At 44.1% G+C, this 16,269-nt stretch overlaps 1 protein-coding gene across 1 annotated transcript; it reads right to left on the bottom strand.

Annotated features, from left to right (window-relative positions):
- Nucleotides 1–572: 572 nt before the first annotated feature.
- On the bottom strand, nucleotides 573–11,066 carry WEE1 (WEE1 G2 checkpoint kinase). The gene is made up of 11 exons (XM_041464686.1): nucleotides 10,373–11,066; nucleotides 8,177–8,385; nucleotides 7,613–7,679; nucleotides 7,357–7,529; nucleotides 6,324–6,445; nucleotides 5,602–5,748; nucleotides 5,115–5,210; nucleotides 4,948–5,033; nucleotides 4,680–4,850; nucleotides 4,447–4,592; nucleotides 573–1,986 (listed from the first exon to the last, which is right to left on the bottom strand). Exons 1-11 carry the CDS (start codon nucleotides 10,928–10,930, stop codon nucleotides 1,836–1,838), a joined length of 1,926 nt encoding a protein of 641 aa, XP_041320620.1. The 5' UTR covers nucleotides 10,931–11,066; the 3' UTR covers nucleotides 573–1,835.
- Between the last annotated feature and the right edge of the window lie 5,203 nt (nucleotides 11,067–16,269).

The raw sequence follows: 16,269 nt of genomic DNA, 5'->3' as shown, positions 1-16,269 counted from the left end.
CTCTTACTTAGTTATTTTCTGCTAATTGCAAAGCTGAATTTTGAGTCCACAGAATTCAGGCACAGCTTCTCGGAGTCACCTGTGGCTCTAACATAAGGAAAAACTTCCACAATAGACTGATGTATTAAGCCTTTGTTTACTATGTCTCTCTTTACATGTACCTCCATGCCACAGGGCATGCCATTATTGTGTTCCTGAAATATTCTAACTCCTCCCAGTTTTCTTCCCAGCTTCTAAATCAGCAGCTCTCTTCCCTTCTCAGCAGTTCCTGCATTTTTCCCTTACCTCAAGACCCAGCTATTTCTTCACATAGTTTCTATTCCTGCAGCATCAGTCATGAGTTCCACTTCGTCCAGGGGTTTCATCTTTCCCAATGTAATACCATTCCTGAGGCTGCAGAGACAGACTGCCGTGGACACTAACACATGGAGTAGGATCCTTCTCTCCTAACTATCAGCAAGTCTCTTATCTCCCTCAGTCCCACTCTCAAGGAGAGGGAATCACAAGCATTAGGCATGAGTGGGAAGCAGATCTCATCAGGACTTGCCATAGTATATTCCCAACTCAGTATTTTATTTCTGTAACTACAAAGTTAAATAAGTGTTACACAATATTAAACAAACAGAACTTTTAACTTTAATGTTCAAATTCAACACTAGTAAGAACAAATAGAGCACAAAAGGGAAACATTTTTTAAAGTAAAATGAATGAAGAGACAAGCCAGTAATCAGAAAAGTTCTTCTGTCAGCCTAGGTTCAATATCAGCACTCTTTCCATGGCCACATTCTGCTCCACATATTGGAACTTCAAACTGAATAGTTAAGCTGTGTCTGCTGGCATCCCAGACTGTATAGTTTCTGTATAGTACACTATAAGCATGATCAAACTTATGTACATAAACAATGAAAAACAACCTGAACACACTAAACAACTATTTACAAGTATTCCAACATAAAAAACCAAACATACAAGAGCCTCAAGAATGGGCAACTGAAGAAAATATGAACATTCAGAGAACCTTATTAGAAAGTAGAACAAAACATGAATAGCAAAGACATTAACAATTGCACTACACTAATAGAGAGTCCAAATATTAAATTGGTGCATTTTTTCACAATGCACTAGCTTTGAGAGAAAAATGCTGCCTTCACTAAAATGCAGCTTACATTTGTTTCACTTAATTGCTTTAACAAGAAGCCTATTAACACAATAATGATTGTTTTAATGCTACAGTTTACAGCAAGGACATCGAACTAAAAATAGCAGCAGTTCCACATGGCACTTAATTCCACAGGTTCCTAAGCTGTGGTTTATGCAATGCCTACAAAGTGCTCCCAGTTGAATACACAAATAAAATTCACAACAAAAGTCTACCTGACATCAGGTACATTGACTGTAGGTGGCCTTAAAGCCTGTCTTTTAAAATTTATTCCCCCTCTGCTCCAAAAAAAAAAAATTAATTATCAAAGTAAGGCCCCCTCCCCTCCTTCGTAAAAGATTAGGGATATTGCTTCTTATTACAATGCTGTAACACTACAAAGCAGCACACCACTATAGTGGTTAACCCTGGGACGAGATAACATCTAACAGTGTAACCGAAAGGCTTATGGAATAACATCCAGGATCGTCTACGGACAGGAGAGTAACCGAGTCCATCAACCCAAATGGTTAATACAGAACCAGCCATGGAGTACAAGTAAAAACCAGAAGCAATAGCTGTAAAACTGGTGATACTGACTACAGGACAGGAAACAGGAACTGAAGGCTTCCTTCAATTCCTCAGGCTTGGGTGCGGCAGAGAAGCTGTGGCCGTCTCTGCAGTGCCCTGGCCCCGGTCAGTAGATGGTGAGGCTCAGGGAACGGTTCATCTTCTTCCCGATGAGCCGCGACGGGCGGCTCTGCGTCGTGGAGCGCGTGGTCATCCTGTCCGTGAACAGCGCGCGCTCCTCGGCCGCCGCCTTCGCCAGCTGGGCCTTCTTCAGCTCCCTGCAACACAGGACAACACGGTCACACCCAGCAGTGCCCACAGGGATACAGCTCATCACAGCAAGAGATGGCAAACCAGCTACAGCAGGTCACAGATCAACACTTTAGGTCAGTTTTGGGTCATACTGAGAGCGTTATGATTTGCATCCGCCTGTTTCCAACCAGAGGGCAGAGGTGGGATCTCATTACTTGTCTAGATGTTCTTTCTTTTGAAAAGCAAGGGAAGGAAGTGAAAAATTTACACTCAGATTCTGAAATCCAGCCTGTTATGAGCAGCTCAGCACTTCAATTACCAGGACACAGGAGGGTGCTTTTACTTCCTAGCACAAGGCACGTGTTAAGTCAGAGTTCATTACTGAGGCTTGCCCAAAGGAAGAAAATTCAGCCACACCTGAACTTCTGTGGGAGACTCAGCTACTTAGATGAGCACAGGTGTGGGTAACTGGCAACAGACAGCTCAGGAAGCATCCCTTTCCTTTTGCATACCCACATCAAAAGCTGATCACCACCTCCACGTTTTTTGCCTAACAAAAATGGGAGCCTGCAAGGCAGAGTCACTGAAGGCAGCGCGGGCCATTGCCCCTGTGCAACATTCTGCCAACTGTTCTGTTTCAGAGAATTACCAATACCCAACCTGAGGACAAAGTTAAATCAAACTCAGCATAAAATTATAGAATAGTCCAACTACAGAGCACAGCTATCTTTATAAAGATTCCCCCCATACACTGCTTTTCTCCTTTCTTCAAATACTGACATATGGCTAAACCTCAGCCTTCCCCCATACTCTCTCCCTTCCACAATCCATTAAAGAACTTTCTCTACTGTAAGAGTATTTGTAATCTCACTTCACACCTGGCTGCAAAGCAAAATCAAATTTTACAAGCTTGCTACACATTGGTGTAGGTGTATTCAGTTTTAAGCTACATGTTTTAGTTTAATAAGCAATTCCCATTCTTGTAAGCCAGAGTATTATTCATTAGCACCCGTGCCCCATCTAATCACCCCCACATTATCACTGTGCCAGTTCACTGGAAGAGAATGCAACCCATTTTCATTCCTCTTCCTTGTAAACATCAGTCACAAATACACACTTGTGTGCTCGCCCAACCACCACACCACATTACCAGGAAATTTAGTTTTACAATATCCTTCCACTCTTCCCTAGAAGTCTTGAGTTCTTGCCTAGAAATCTGGAATTCTTCCTTCCTCTGAAGAGGACAACACAGTAGAAAAGCTGAGTTGCCTTAAAAGGATTCTTTTCACTGAAGATTACTTATACACAAAAGTGGTATTATAAATGGTTCAAATATAGAAATTTAAGAAAAAACAAACCCAAAACAAAAAAACCCTGTCCTCCCCAAACTACCTGAAGCATTTTATGGAGCACTATGCCAGACAACATTAAAAATTACTGTGGCTAAGTGTTGTTTTTAAATTATTTTTGGATTTACAAGGATGTATCCTTGTTGCCAGGCCAGAAGAAATCTTCACAAAACACTGGCTTTGCCATTTTTCTCTTTCAAGTGATGCAAAAAGATGTTGTCTTCATACAAGCAAGCAACTTACCTCAGCAAATCTGCCCTTTAGCAACCTGCACAAGTTGTCTAATTATTCTTTCAATGTAATTCATAATATTATAAAGATAACCACCTAATCTAGTACATCTGGCTGTGGTCAGACTAGCAATGGCAAGAGAAGCAGGTAACAATGGAGTGAACCTGAACATGAAATTAACATCTTCATTCAGGACATACCACTCAAAAAGAAATCAGTGATCTATATTCCCTCATAAAAGCCTGCCCATTATGTATAACACATGCAAAGATAACTGTAGCGAAAGAGTCAGATGGCTGCTTATTAATTTACTAACTCTTTCCCTGAAACTTCAGCAGAAATCAGACTTTCCTAAAGGCAATCTCTTTTTCCAAGCTTTAATTCAGAGTGAGTGTTTGAGCAAGGGGTAGGACAAGACCTCTGGATACAAATGATTCTCTGGTGACCCAGTAACACTGCTGTGTACAGGTCAAATTAGTCCAATAACACTCCTGATGTGCCATTCCATTTAGGTTCAAAACAAGTAATTTAAGTAGTTTTCCAAAATTTCAATGTACAAATGACCTAGGAAAACACAGACTCAAATCACACAGATGTAAGCTAGGCTATACCTGTCACAAAAGTGTGCACTGTCCTGAAACAGTTGTTTAAAATCATAATGTTTTGTATGCCTTGAATACTAATAGTGCTGTTGAGATTCCCCTAGAGTGTTCAAGCAGTTCTTTCTGTGGAGAAAGTTCCTTTTAAAGTTCCATGACCCACTTTGTACTCTCAGGTATGCACATGCATACAGATTTGTGGATCTCATCCACAAACAAGGACACTCCTGTTTTATCACGACTTCACTCTCAGGTGAGAGCCTGTTAGAAATGAAGTCCTGTTGAAGGACCCCAAGGACATACTTACTTTTGCAGGAGGGAGTTCTTGAACTTTTCAGCGTTCAGCTCTATCCGGAGCTGCTCCGCGCTCTTTTTTGCGGCAGAGAGAAGCACTGAATGCTTCACTAGTGCCACAGCCGAAGGCCTTTTCTCAGGGTCAGGATTAATCATAACCTTGGGGAAAAAAGAAAACATCCTTGTTAAGGCCAGCAAAACAATAAATTACACTTATCAGCGAGCCACTACTACAGGAGTTCTTACTTTTAATAAGTCTAATAATTCTTGAGAAAGCACTTGTGGTAGTCTGGGCAGTTTTCCTTGCCGAATTTCGTGCCACTGGTCCCCATTGGTTGGAAGTGGTTCGGCGCCAGCAGCACAGACAACAGTCAGAGCGAGAGCAAAAATATCCGCTTTCGGCAAGTGAGTGTAGTTCTGGAAAAGAAAACAGGAAAAATAAATTTACCATTTTTTCCTAAAGGAAACAGCATGCAGGCCTAACATCACTGCTTCCCACAAACAGAAGAGTTACCTCTTGTAGGACTTCATTGGCAAGGAAACGGCTGTCACCTTCTTCCACTTGAGGACTAGAGACTCGAGTTACATGGCCCAGGTCACCTGCAAGGAGAAAAAAAATTTACTTTTCAGGAGACAGCGAGATGATGCAATTCTTTTACATGCAAGTGTGCTGTTTCTCACCTATTTTAAATATAACTCTATCAGATGACCAGTCATCATCATCACCTTCCTCTAGAGTTATACTCGGGACTGATGTTCTAGATATGAAAATGTTACCTGAAAAAGAGCAGAATTGTTAAAAGAAACATTTCTGTACCATTTCTACTTGACCTAGTTTCAGTACAGTTTGCTTTAGCTACGCAGACATTTTATTGGTATATAAACCCTGTTCAAAGAGTGAGAAGCTGAAACTGATTCGCTGTGGCCCCTCTGCTGGGAAGGCAGCCAAGTGTTATGCAAGGAGAGTCAATTACACAAAAAGGACCCAAGATAAACTCAACAGTTTAGGTCTGCTGGCCAATTTTATAACTGACATCTTTGTGCTCCTATTCAGAGCTTCAGGGAAGAATTTACAGTTAGTAAGGTGGGGCTAACTGTTCATTTTTCTACAGCAGATTAAATGAACTGAGCAAGTTGTCAATAGAGAGTAAAGTAGTTACAAACTTACTAGGTTTGATATCCATGTGTACCAGGGACATTGAATGAATGTACTTTAAACCTCGAGCCACTTGAAGCAGCAAGTCCTTCAGTTCTGGTTCAGTAAAATAACGCATGTTCCTGTAATTTTCACTTATGGCATCTGCTAAACTGCCACCTGAAACACCATTAAGAAAACAAGTTATATTTTTGCATCAAACAGCTGACAAAGTAACGACAACTAGTTCCCAAAATTAAGTGAATATATCACAAAGAATTTGCTGGCAATATGCAGTAGGTGTAAAATATAGTGCTGTATCCTCTTTTTAGCCATGTAACAATAAAATGAAATTTTCTCCTATAATTGTCACACTAACAGGATATCAACACAAGGGAAAGGGCTCACTCTCTCTTCCAAATCTCTGTCAGGGCATCAACAATAGCAAAATGCTTCAGAATCAAGTTTAATCTCCTTTTTAATGGCAACTCTAGCAATTTCCTCTATTCCAGCTTGTACTACTGTACAGAAGAAAGAGCAGTTCTTCTGCTCACAAACTCCTAAGAGTACTTCCAGTATGCTTGAACATGCATGACTTGGTCTGCAACTTTGTACAGTTTTTGTTTCATCCATCTGATATGCCTTTTCCAGAAAGGAATATCAATCACTTGAGAGAAAGACAGCATGAGCTATGAGTAGGGTACAGTTCCTAACTAGTGTTAAGAGCTTGTAGATACCTGTACATCTTTACTTACCATTGCAATATTCATTCTGTATAAGCATGTGATCATCTTCTGCCCATGCAGAGTAGTACCTCACTACATGAGAATGCTGTCCCAGAACTGCATGTGCATAGACCTCTCTTAAAGCATTCTGCCTGTTAGACACAAAAAACAACAGCACACGTGAGTATTGTGAGGTGAAATTAGTATAATTTCTTATTACAGTAGGTATTTCTAATTAAAATCCTCCTATTCAATTCTGTGGCACCCTAAGCTGCATTTGTACTTATGTCCAAACAGCTAAAATCATTTACATTATATTAAAAGACTTAATATATGGAACATCAAAAAAAACCAGTTTGGTGTGGGAGCCACGCTTCCATTACATACTTATTAGTAGAAATAGCGAACTTTGAGATGAACTACTGAAGTTCTAGGCAAAAAATAAAAGTGCTCATAAGCCAAGGGTTTGACTGAACTCAACACTCCCTAGATTGTAAGTCTGGTATGCAATTTTGTGCAACTCAGACTTGTGGGGTTTATATTGTAACTATTTGAACACACTATTGTGTGTTCAAATACTTTTAATATAAACTATTTGAACAACTATTCCCCACACTACTGAAGTGTGGGGAGAAGTCCTGAATCACAGGTTCATTCACAAATGCCAAAAAATACCCCCAAACTGACTTAACTCATCTGCATGCCACTCAAGCTGACAAGGATGAGGACTGAGTTGGGAATAGTGCCTTCCTTCCATCTCTCAAAGAAACACCCTTGCAAGGAAGTGTTATTCTCACTTTGAGAACAGTCTGTTTCCACACAGAATACTGGGACAAACATCTGGCAGGAGAGAGGCCAATCAGCCTCTTCTCCCCAGTATTGCACAGTACGTGGGGAGTGGGTGGGGAAGAAAAAAAATCAAGTGGCTTCAAAATTTTATCTATTTTATATTGAATTCATGTTTGTTTTATACTCTTCTCTTAAATGCCTTCTCTAGACACCAAGACAAAGAGCCATGTGAAGAAGAAACATCAAGAGACTTTTAAGAGCAGGAAGTACTCACTCGTCCACTGAGCCAGCCAGGGGTTTCTTGGATCGTTTTATTGCATAGATGCAGCCATCCAGCCTCTTCACACACTTAAACACAGAGCCAAATTCACCAGACCCAATCTTCTCCAATTCATGGAATTCAGTTGCATACCGTGACTTCATGTTGCTTTCTGTTATTGTTATCCTCTGCAAAGATTACCAAGGAAAATATTTAGATCTGCAGATACACAAACTGCCGAAATTAATATCAAGGCTGAAAGATGAAGTACCTTAGCAGGTCTCATGGTTTCCTCTTCAGGCTCTCCATCACTTGGTTCCATGTCCTCTCCACAAGAGCTGAAATTCACACCAGAAATAACATGGTTTAAGTAAACTTTAAACTGAAGTCCAGAAGCTGTTAAATTTTTCTGAGATCTAGTTCTCCTATTCTATCTAATTTTTGTTAGCTAACTGAACATTAGACATCTATAAACATAAACTCATAAAATTGCCATGCTAATATCTTTATAATTTCTTTCTTCATGTTTCACACTTGTGTTTAATACATTTTTTTTTCCTCCTTAAAAGATGACTGTGCATGGCTGATTTCATGAAAGAAAAAAGACCAGCACACAGCTTAGTCTATCCTCTTTGTACAGTAATCAAAAGATCTAGTGCTAAATTATTATTTCATGATATCATGCCTCTTGAAGCACATACTTTAAGAGCTGTATTATACATTACTAACAATCTGCAAGCAAAAATACTTTCTTAGAAGCAATTTGTAACGGAATTTTTGCAGCCAAAAGTAGCTCTAAATACAAGTTTTACAAAGGAAGCTACAAGCCACTCACTCATTCCAGTGTATCCTCTTCCTCCTACGACATTTGCCTTCGGAGTTGTGAAGGAACATGGAGTCAGGAGTGAAGGGATTGATGTTCACATGAGGTGTTTGTCTAAAATCTTCTTCTTGCTTCTCTGATTTCCCAACATTCATAAACAGTGAGCCCCCTCGAAGTTTGACTGAGCTGGAGCCTAAGCCTTGTGCTTTAGAAAGCAAACTCTGTATTTAAAAAAAAGAAACAAAACCAAAATATTTATAGTCATTTCTAGCCTTGGTATTGCGTTAGACATTAAACAGTCAGGTCAGGTCATGCCTGAATCCTTCACTACAGTATTGTCTAATTAAAGTTAGCATCAGTTGTTGAAATATCTGCATTTGCATCAAAAAGACTTTCTAAGAAACTATAATGCTTTGTACTCTACACAGAAACAGTTCAAGCAAACAAGTATTAAAATTATTTTACAAAGATAGCAAAGATGACGATGAGAATAACCTTTTTCTGTCTTTAATCATTTCATCACCTAAACTTCTTGGACAAATCTTTGTCAATTAAGTGCACACAGATGAAACTCGAGGACAATCCTGTACTGTATCACTATGATTTGCACATGCATGATGTGGAAGCTAGATCAGACAAGAAATGATCTTTGGTTTCTACAAATTTAAGTGACAATCTTAAAAAATTAATGCAACAAATGCAACATTTAATATTGATGCACTGGTGCATTTTCTGAGCCTACAAAAACGGTTCAAGAATTGGCAGCATGGCTGCACTGTCAAATATCCAAAACTGATTTTCTGGGTGGTAATTTGCCAGACCAGGCATCTTCCAGGCACACAACAAAACTTCTCCCAGTAACATTGAAAAATCTGCAAGTCTCCTTCATCCTGGTGAGGATGCATGGATGACTGGATCACAAGCAGGAGCATCACCTTATCCTAACAACAAAATAAAAACTTGACAGGACTAAAGCCTAAACCACCACAGGGAAGAACACTCAGTACATGGGAATCTCAACTGCAATCCTCAAATCTGCCCTAGATGAAGACCCGTGCTTCTCAGGACACATTTCTGTACTTCCACTGGATACCTGAACCAACTGATTCTTCTAAAGATAACCTATGTAAAATTTGGCCACCCAATTTAAGAATCCCACTGAGCTGCTGTGTTAAGAACTTGTTTTTTTAGTATCACATTCCACAAAACTTTTACAGCTCTGAAGCATCTGCTCCTGACAAGGTGTAAAATCATCATCAATTTTACTTTTACAAACTTGTACCACTGATTTTTAGCAATGAACCCTCACTGGAGATGGAAGCTGTAGAAAACCAATTAAGAAGGAAGCCTTCCTCGCACCTTAAGTCAGTTGTTTTCCATCTATAGTCTATAGACCCCTGGGAGATTATCCCAGGGGATTATCCCAGGATTACTTCTAAAGGGCTATATGAAAAGTAATGAAGAAAGGAAGCCAATTATCACTAGATTTAAATTCACTATACGGGATTCTACACAGCGTCGAGTTCAAAAGTTGAAATGCCTTCCAAAAGTCTGCTATTGACAGAGTTAAGAGCTACTCATCTCTCCCTCTAAACTCTGGACTCCATCAGTTTCCCAGCACAGCCTCCCACGTTTGCTGCAGGGGTGCAGAGCTGCAGCAGCGCTGGCACACGGCAGCAGAGCCCAGCCTCTGAGGTCACCATGAGCCCTGCCCATGGCCCAGCACCGCCGTGCCACCGCGCCGAGCGTCCAGGCTTTCCTTAAACACCTCCAGGGACGGTGACTGCACCACCTCCCAGGGCACTCCATTCCGATGACCAATCGCCCTTCCTGTGAAGAAATTCCTCCGAGGACATGCCAGCTCACCGAGAGACGCTCAGGATCACACCCCAAGCCGAGCTTTAACTTTCCGGCTACACCCCTACCAACGCCCATCGACACTCCAGCACGCACTTCAGGAATTTTAATACTCTACGCTCGCTCTTTTCACGTATGCTTTCCACAAAACACTGCCAAACTCGGAAAGCTTTGTTGTTTCTCCATGACTAACACCTAAGTGACCTAAGCAAGCGGCTCGCCCCGTGCCCGTGTCCCGTCGGGAGGCGGCGCCGCCCGGCCCCGCCCCGCCCCGGCCGGAGCCCCCGGCGGTCCCGAGCGCTGCCCCCGCCGTTACATAACGGACCGGCCGGGCCCGACCCCCCGGCTCACCTTGGGCGTGTGCGGCGTGTCGAACAGGCGCAGCTTGCGCAGGGTCTTGTGCGGCGGCGTGCCCGGGTAGTCGGGCAGCGGCGAGCCGGGCTCCTCGCCCCGCGCCCCCCGGTACCCGCCGGCCGCCGGGTGCGGCGGGGAGCGCTCGCAGCAGCGCCGGCCCTTGTGCGGGGCCAGCGGCGAGGGCGAGTCGAGCAGGAAATAGGCTCCGGGCGACTTGACCGGCGAGGAGCCGAAGCCCTCCTCCTCCCACGAGTCCCCCTCGTCCGGCAGCGGCGCCGCCGCCGGCTCCATCTCCTCCTCCTCCAGCAGGGGCGGGTCGCTCCGCGCCGGGGTGCGCGCGGCCGAGAGCGGCGAGTCCGCCTCCTGGAACGCCGAGTCCTCGCCGGTGCTGTTGGCGCTGCTGCTGCCGCAGCCTTCCTCCTCCTCCTCTTCCTCCTCCTCCTCGCAGTCGCTGTGGCCGCTCAGGAACAGCAGCTTCTGCCGGATCGGGGCCGCCGCCCGCCGGGCCGAGACGCGCCGCGGCGGCGCCGCCCGCTGCAGGCTGAGGAAGCTCATGGCGGCCGCTCCGCCCGTGCGGCTCCCGCTGCGCTGCCCGCGCTCCGCCCGCGTGCGGTACCGGTTCGGCTCGCGCTGCCCAGGAACGGAACCGCCGCGCGCCGTTCGGACTCCGCGGCTTTCCCGCGACCGTTGGTCACGTGTAGCGCACGCCGGCCAATCGCGCCCGCCCACCGGGTTTGAAAACACGGCGCGCGGGGGCGGGGCCGCGCGCGGCCGCGTCACGGGCCGCTTTGGCGCGAGCGGAGGGGCCGGGCCGGGCCGGGGCCCCGCCCCGAAGCGGCCGCGCGGACGTGTCCGCCCGTGAGGCGCGCGCCCGGCGCCATTTTAGCCCCGGGGCGGCCCCGCCCGGGCAGCGGGAACCGCCTGGAGACGGCGTTCGGGGAGCGCCGGGAACACCGCGGGCACGGCGCCTGCCCGGCCCAGCCAACTCCCGGGACAGCGCACCGCCCTGCGGGACTGCCGCTCCCCGCTCCTCTGCAACGTGGTCTTGCTCCCGTAGAGTTGCTGGAACTGAGCGCGCAAAAACGTCCATAATAATAATAATACAGTATTTACTATATGATAATAACAGCACCTTCTGCGGCATTAAAGGTCCTTTTTCCTTCGCTGAGCGCAGCCAGGCCGGTGACTGTATTTCCAGGACGGACGCACGTGGTTTAACTTCCTGCGGGAGCCGCAGCCCGTGCCCCGTGCCTTCCCTGCCGTGGGACACTTCCCGACGGACTCGGTCCCAGCACAGCGGAGGACACGGATGGTGGATGCTGTCATCAGACGTGTCTCCCTACAGGTGCCACCACTTTGCCTCTTGGCTTCCTTTTCTGTCTGGTTACACCCCACCAATAAACCTGCCCCTCTCTCTCTCTCTCCTGAACCAAATCACCTCAGCACGAGCCCCTTGGCTAACAAAGCACATGAAAAAACAGGGGTTTTCCAGCCACGGGAGCCCGGAGAGCCCAAAGCCCAGCTGGGTGTGCGGGTTGAGCGGCGCTGCGATGCTGCGCGCTCCCCGGACACGCAGAGCATCCCCGGGACTCGGTCCCCTCGGGGGCTGAGCGCGCTGCGTGCCCGAGGCTGCAGCACAGCCCCTCCTCCGCAGGGCTCCCCTCCTCGCCCGGCAGACATTCCTCATGTGCTGCCCCGGCACACTCCCAGAGAGCAGGACCTCGGACCCACAGGGATGTCAGTGTTCCCTGTTCCACTTCGGGCAATTCCTCCTTCTTTAACCTCTTCTGCATGAAAACACCCATTTCTCTGCAGAGAGCTGTCCTGGTTTTAGGATAAGCAGTGATGAACCACAAGTGATGGAACGCAAGTTTTGAGATTTGCATTTTGGAGAAAACTGAAAACGGGTTTCAGAAAACTGAAAGTAGCCAACATAACCTGTGAAAATGGGTCACAGATAGGGTTACATCAAGTCAAGTAAAAGCACACTTGGTGTGCAGTAATTTAGAACCACACTAACATCCCATTAAAAATATTCATTTTTTTAAAATGAGGTGTCCTGTATAGTAAGTACTAACTGAAGCATTCAAGTTTTAGAACAGATGATGTAAGAGAAGGTTATTTAAAAATAGAATCTCCACCACCTCTTTCTCCATTCAGAGCTCACAGAGATGCAAAGCAATTCTTACAAAGTGACTCAAAACTTCCCAGCCACTATGTGTGGCTTGCTTCAGTCATATATGGAGTTTCCTTTTCTTTGAAAAAGTTTAGACTGAAAGCTTTCAATAAATCCCTCCCCCTGTAAATGCCAAAGCTTGCAGTTTCCTTCCCAAACTCAACCTAATATAACTCATGCTTTCTGGAGTCTACAGACACAGGTGTTTGGTGACAGCAAGTGACAAACTGAAGTTCAGAAGCCCTGTTGTAATTGAGTTTAACCAATGAATTACTGGAACAGTTTAGTTTGGGGACAAAATCAAGTGGTACAATTCAGAGTTGTACAGAGAAAAAAGTATTTCTGAAGAGAAGACAGGAAAGGAAAAAAGGAAGAAAAATAAGGAGACAACAGTAACACAGTGATTTTAAAAGAAAGTTTATTTGCAATCTGAAAGCAATTAGGGAAGTAGTGAATAAATATGTAGCTAACAAAATGCACAGCTGTATGTAGGAGTTCACAGGCTCGGTGTCTGTGCTGCTCTGAATGTGCACCCACTGTTGTGTTGCTGTAGGTCCTGTACTCTGACAGGACCATGAACACCTGTTTTGCCCAGGCTTGCCCAGACAGAGAGTGGAACTCTGCTCCGCTGTCCCCTGTGACACCTGTGATTATTATGAGGAGCCCTGGGAGCAGCCTGGCTCAAGAGCCCCACAGAGCCAATTCCCTCCCAGAGAGCACCTGAGCAACGGACATCAGCAGAGGAGGAGGAACTCTGCAGGCTTCCACTGTGCCACACTCTTCCAGTCAAATCATCCCAAATTCTCTGAAGCTGATTAAATTGCACCTCTGAACTGCTACAGATCTTGCAGACTCAAGCCCTGATTCTTCCAATAGATGTAACAGCACACAGACTGATGGCTAGGCAGTGCCTGGCTGATATTCCTACAAATTTGAGTGGTTTAACGGTTTTCAGGATATATATTTACAAAATTGGTTCTTTTCCTTTTTATAATACTTGTTTTTAAGGTGCATTGAAGATTTTGCTACTAGAAATATTTATCTGGAGCAGTACGCACTCACAGGCAAACAGCTGCTTTTAACTAGGAGTTTTCAAGCTCAAGGAAACCATTGTTTCCAAGGTTTGTGGCTAGCAGGGGAAGTGAAAAGAATGGGGAAGAAATAGAACAATGGCCAATTTGTCTGGCTGTCAGAACTGCCAGAGAAGTGGCATTGTCATCTTGTCAGGATTTCTGCACTTGCAAGCTCATCTGAAATCCTCCAAAACCACCTCCATGGAATTGGAAGAGTTCTGCCAAAACCTGGCTGAAACCCATTCTACATCGGGCAGCATAATTCACCTTATCAGGGGAGGTGTAAATGGAGTGAAAGAGCAGAGGAGGAAGAAGGTAAAGCTGCTTTTATGAAAAACAGAAACACTGCGGGCACCTGTGCCAAGGCCATTGGTGGAGAACTGAGAGCAGAGAGATCTTTGCTGTTTTCCCAGCTTTTATCTTGGTTTTCAGCAGGTACCCAGGGACCAGTGTGCTTATCACAGTGCCAGCAGTGCCATTCCAGTGCTCACACAAGACTTGGCATATACAGGGACAACAGGTCCCAGTGGGACTGTGCCAACTGGGAGATGTTGTGTCTGGGCCAGACACAACATCTAAAGGTGAGCAGTTTAAAGATTATTTTATCTGGGCTTGTGCTGCTAACAGCTGCTGTTAGCTGGCAACCTCTTTCTCTTCAATTACAAGGTCCAGAGTTGAATGAGTTTCCCATCAAAAATGGACTTTGTATATCCAAAGACATGCCAATAGCTGGTACTGCCAGACCTTGTTCTCTTTTTAGTCTATAGTCTGCAGGCAGAGACAACATTGCTCAGGGATTTATTCACCCAGGAACTCTAAATAATAACAGCAAGACAACAAGGTAGAGAATAGAAAGGGGAATTTCACAGCACCACAGTTTCCACAAAGTAAAGAATAGCTTCTGGATCCAAAATCTAGGAATTTCAGGGAAGATCCAAAGGTACTCAGAAGTTAAAATGTACAAAGTACATTAAAAAAGTACAATTCAGTAATTCTCTGTGACTATAAGAGCACACACTCATGACAGTTTCTAGTGACTCCCTTTTTTGTTTTTAAGTCTACTTCTTAACACTTGAAATCTGCTTAACAAGAAAATGGCAAAATAGTCTGTGCCTGAGAGTTGTATTCAGATAAGGAATTTCCTCCAAGACATCTGAAGAGAGGAAGATTACCATGACTGAAACAGGTAGAATGTCCTATTCCTCTGTTGAGGCCAAGTTAAAATTACCAAAATAGAAAGATTTTGTACCAGCAATTAAAAACCTCACAATGTCTAATGCAGAGAAACTAAGCAGTCACTACACTACTAATTTACCTCTATCAATAACCTCTTTCCTTTTTCTCCTTCAGAGAACATGCAAAACCATAAAAGAGAGGTACTGTGCCTTTTTTCTACTACTCGTCTTCTAATAATCTCTTATGTGCATCATTTAAGGTAAGACATTTTACAAGCATTTTTAGGTGTGCAGATAAATAATTTTTTTAATCTGTGTCTTACTCTCTTGAATGTATCTATTTAAAACAGAAAGCAGCTAATCCCATCTGTCCCACAAACCATTTCTTGCACTTTCTGATTTTTCAGTCATTACAACCTATATTTGAATCTGAATTAGCCCTACACCAGGGAAAAAAAACCCCACTGGAGATGTAGCTTTGGACCATTGTTGTATATCCAGGAGCTTTTTACATCCATGTGGGTAGTTTCTGGTATGGCAGCAGACCTGCCAGGTGTTGGGAAGTCAGCCTCTTTCCCTTGTCTTGCCTCACTAAGCCGCCTGTTCAGGAACCTCTCAGCAAATCCTACAGAACCAAGCAGTAACACGATGGGGAGTCCAAAAGTCTCTTGAAAAATAAGTAAAAAGCAGCAACCAATCAACCCAAAGGCTGATAATGGATTTAAACAAAAGAAAGGGTAAAATACTGGGGGTTTTCACAACCACATAAGATACTTTTTACTTACAGGAAAAGTTCCACACAGTAACTTGTGCCTTGAAAGTGTAAATGGTTTGTCATTCCTTTGAGAAAAATGCTGCAAATAATTAAACAGAGCAGTAATAACCCAAAGAAAATCTCTTATTGTTTCAGAACCTGAGATGGATTGGATTTAAGGGGGTCACATTTCCAGCAGAGATAAATACACAGACTGTGTAGGACCAAGTGCTCACTTGTTGATACAGGCTTCTATGTTTACTGGGATAATTGATATAAGCTTCTATGTTTATTGGGATAATTAAAGTCTGCTTTGAATATAACCCTCAGTTAGAAAGTCTGGTATCACCTCTTCCTGATAGGGTGAGGTGTCAATAGTGCTAATGGTGATGGCCTAATGAGATTGTTGGATTTTCCTCTGGCCAAGTGAACTCCACCAGCAGAATGAAAAACAGAATCAAAGGAATGCCAAACTGATGGGACATTTCACAATACACATAAGACAACAAGGAAAAATGCTTGCTTCTCTGCCTCACTTTGAGTGCAGTTTACTACCTCCAACAAAAGAACTGAAAATGGCTCTTGATTTTTGTTTTGTTGTCATAGGTGTCTATGCTTTAGAAGGTTTTTATCCATAGAATACAGGATACTTTTGGGAAAATGGTGCTCAAATATATACTTTGCAAATAAAAAAGTAGGAGTACCTTATTATGAAC

This window comes from Pyrgilauda ruficollis, unplaced genomic scaffold (assembly GCF_017590135.1).
Source record: "Pyrgilauda ruficollis isolate IOZ18807 unplaced genomic scaffold, ASM1759013v1 scaffold182, whole genome shotgun sequence".
In the NCBI taxonomy this organism is placed as follows: domain Eukaryota; kingdom Metazoa; phylum Chordata; class Aves; order Passeriformes; family Passeridae; genus Pyrgilauda; species Pyrgilauda ruficollis.
The sequence above is the reverse complement of the archived record's forward strand: the minus strand, read 5'-3'. Positions and strand labels throughout refer to the sequence as shown.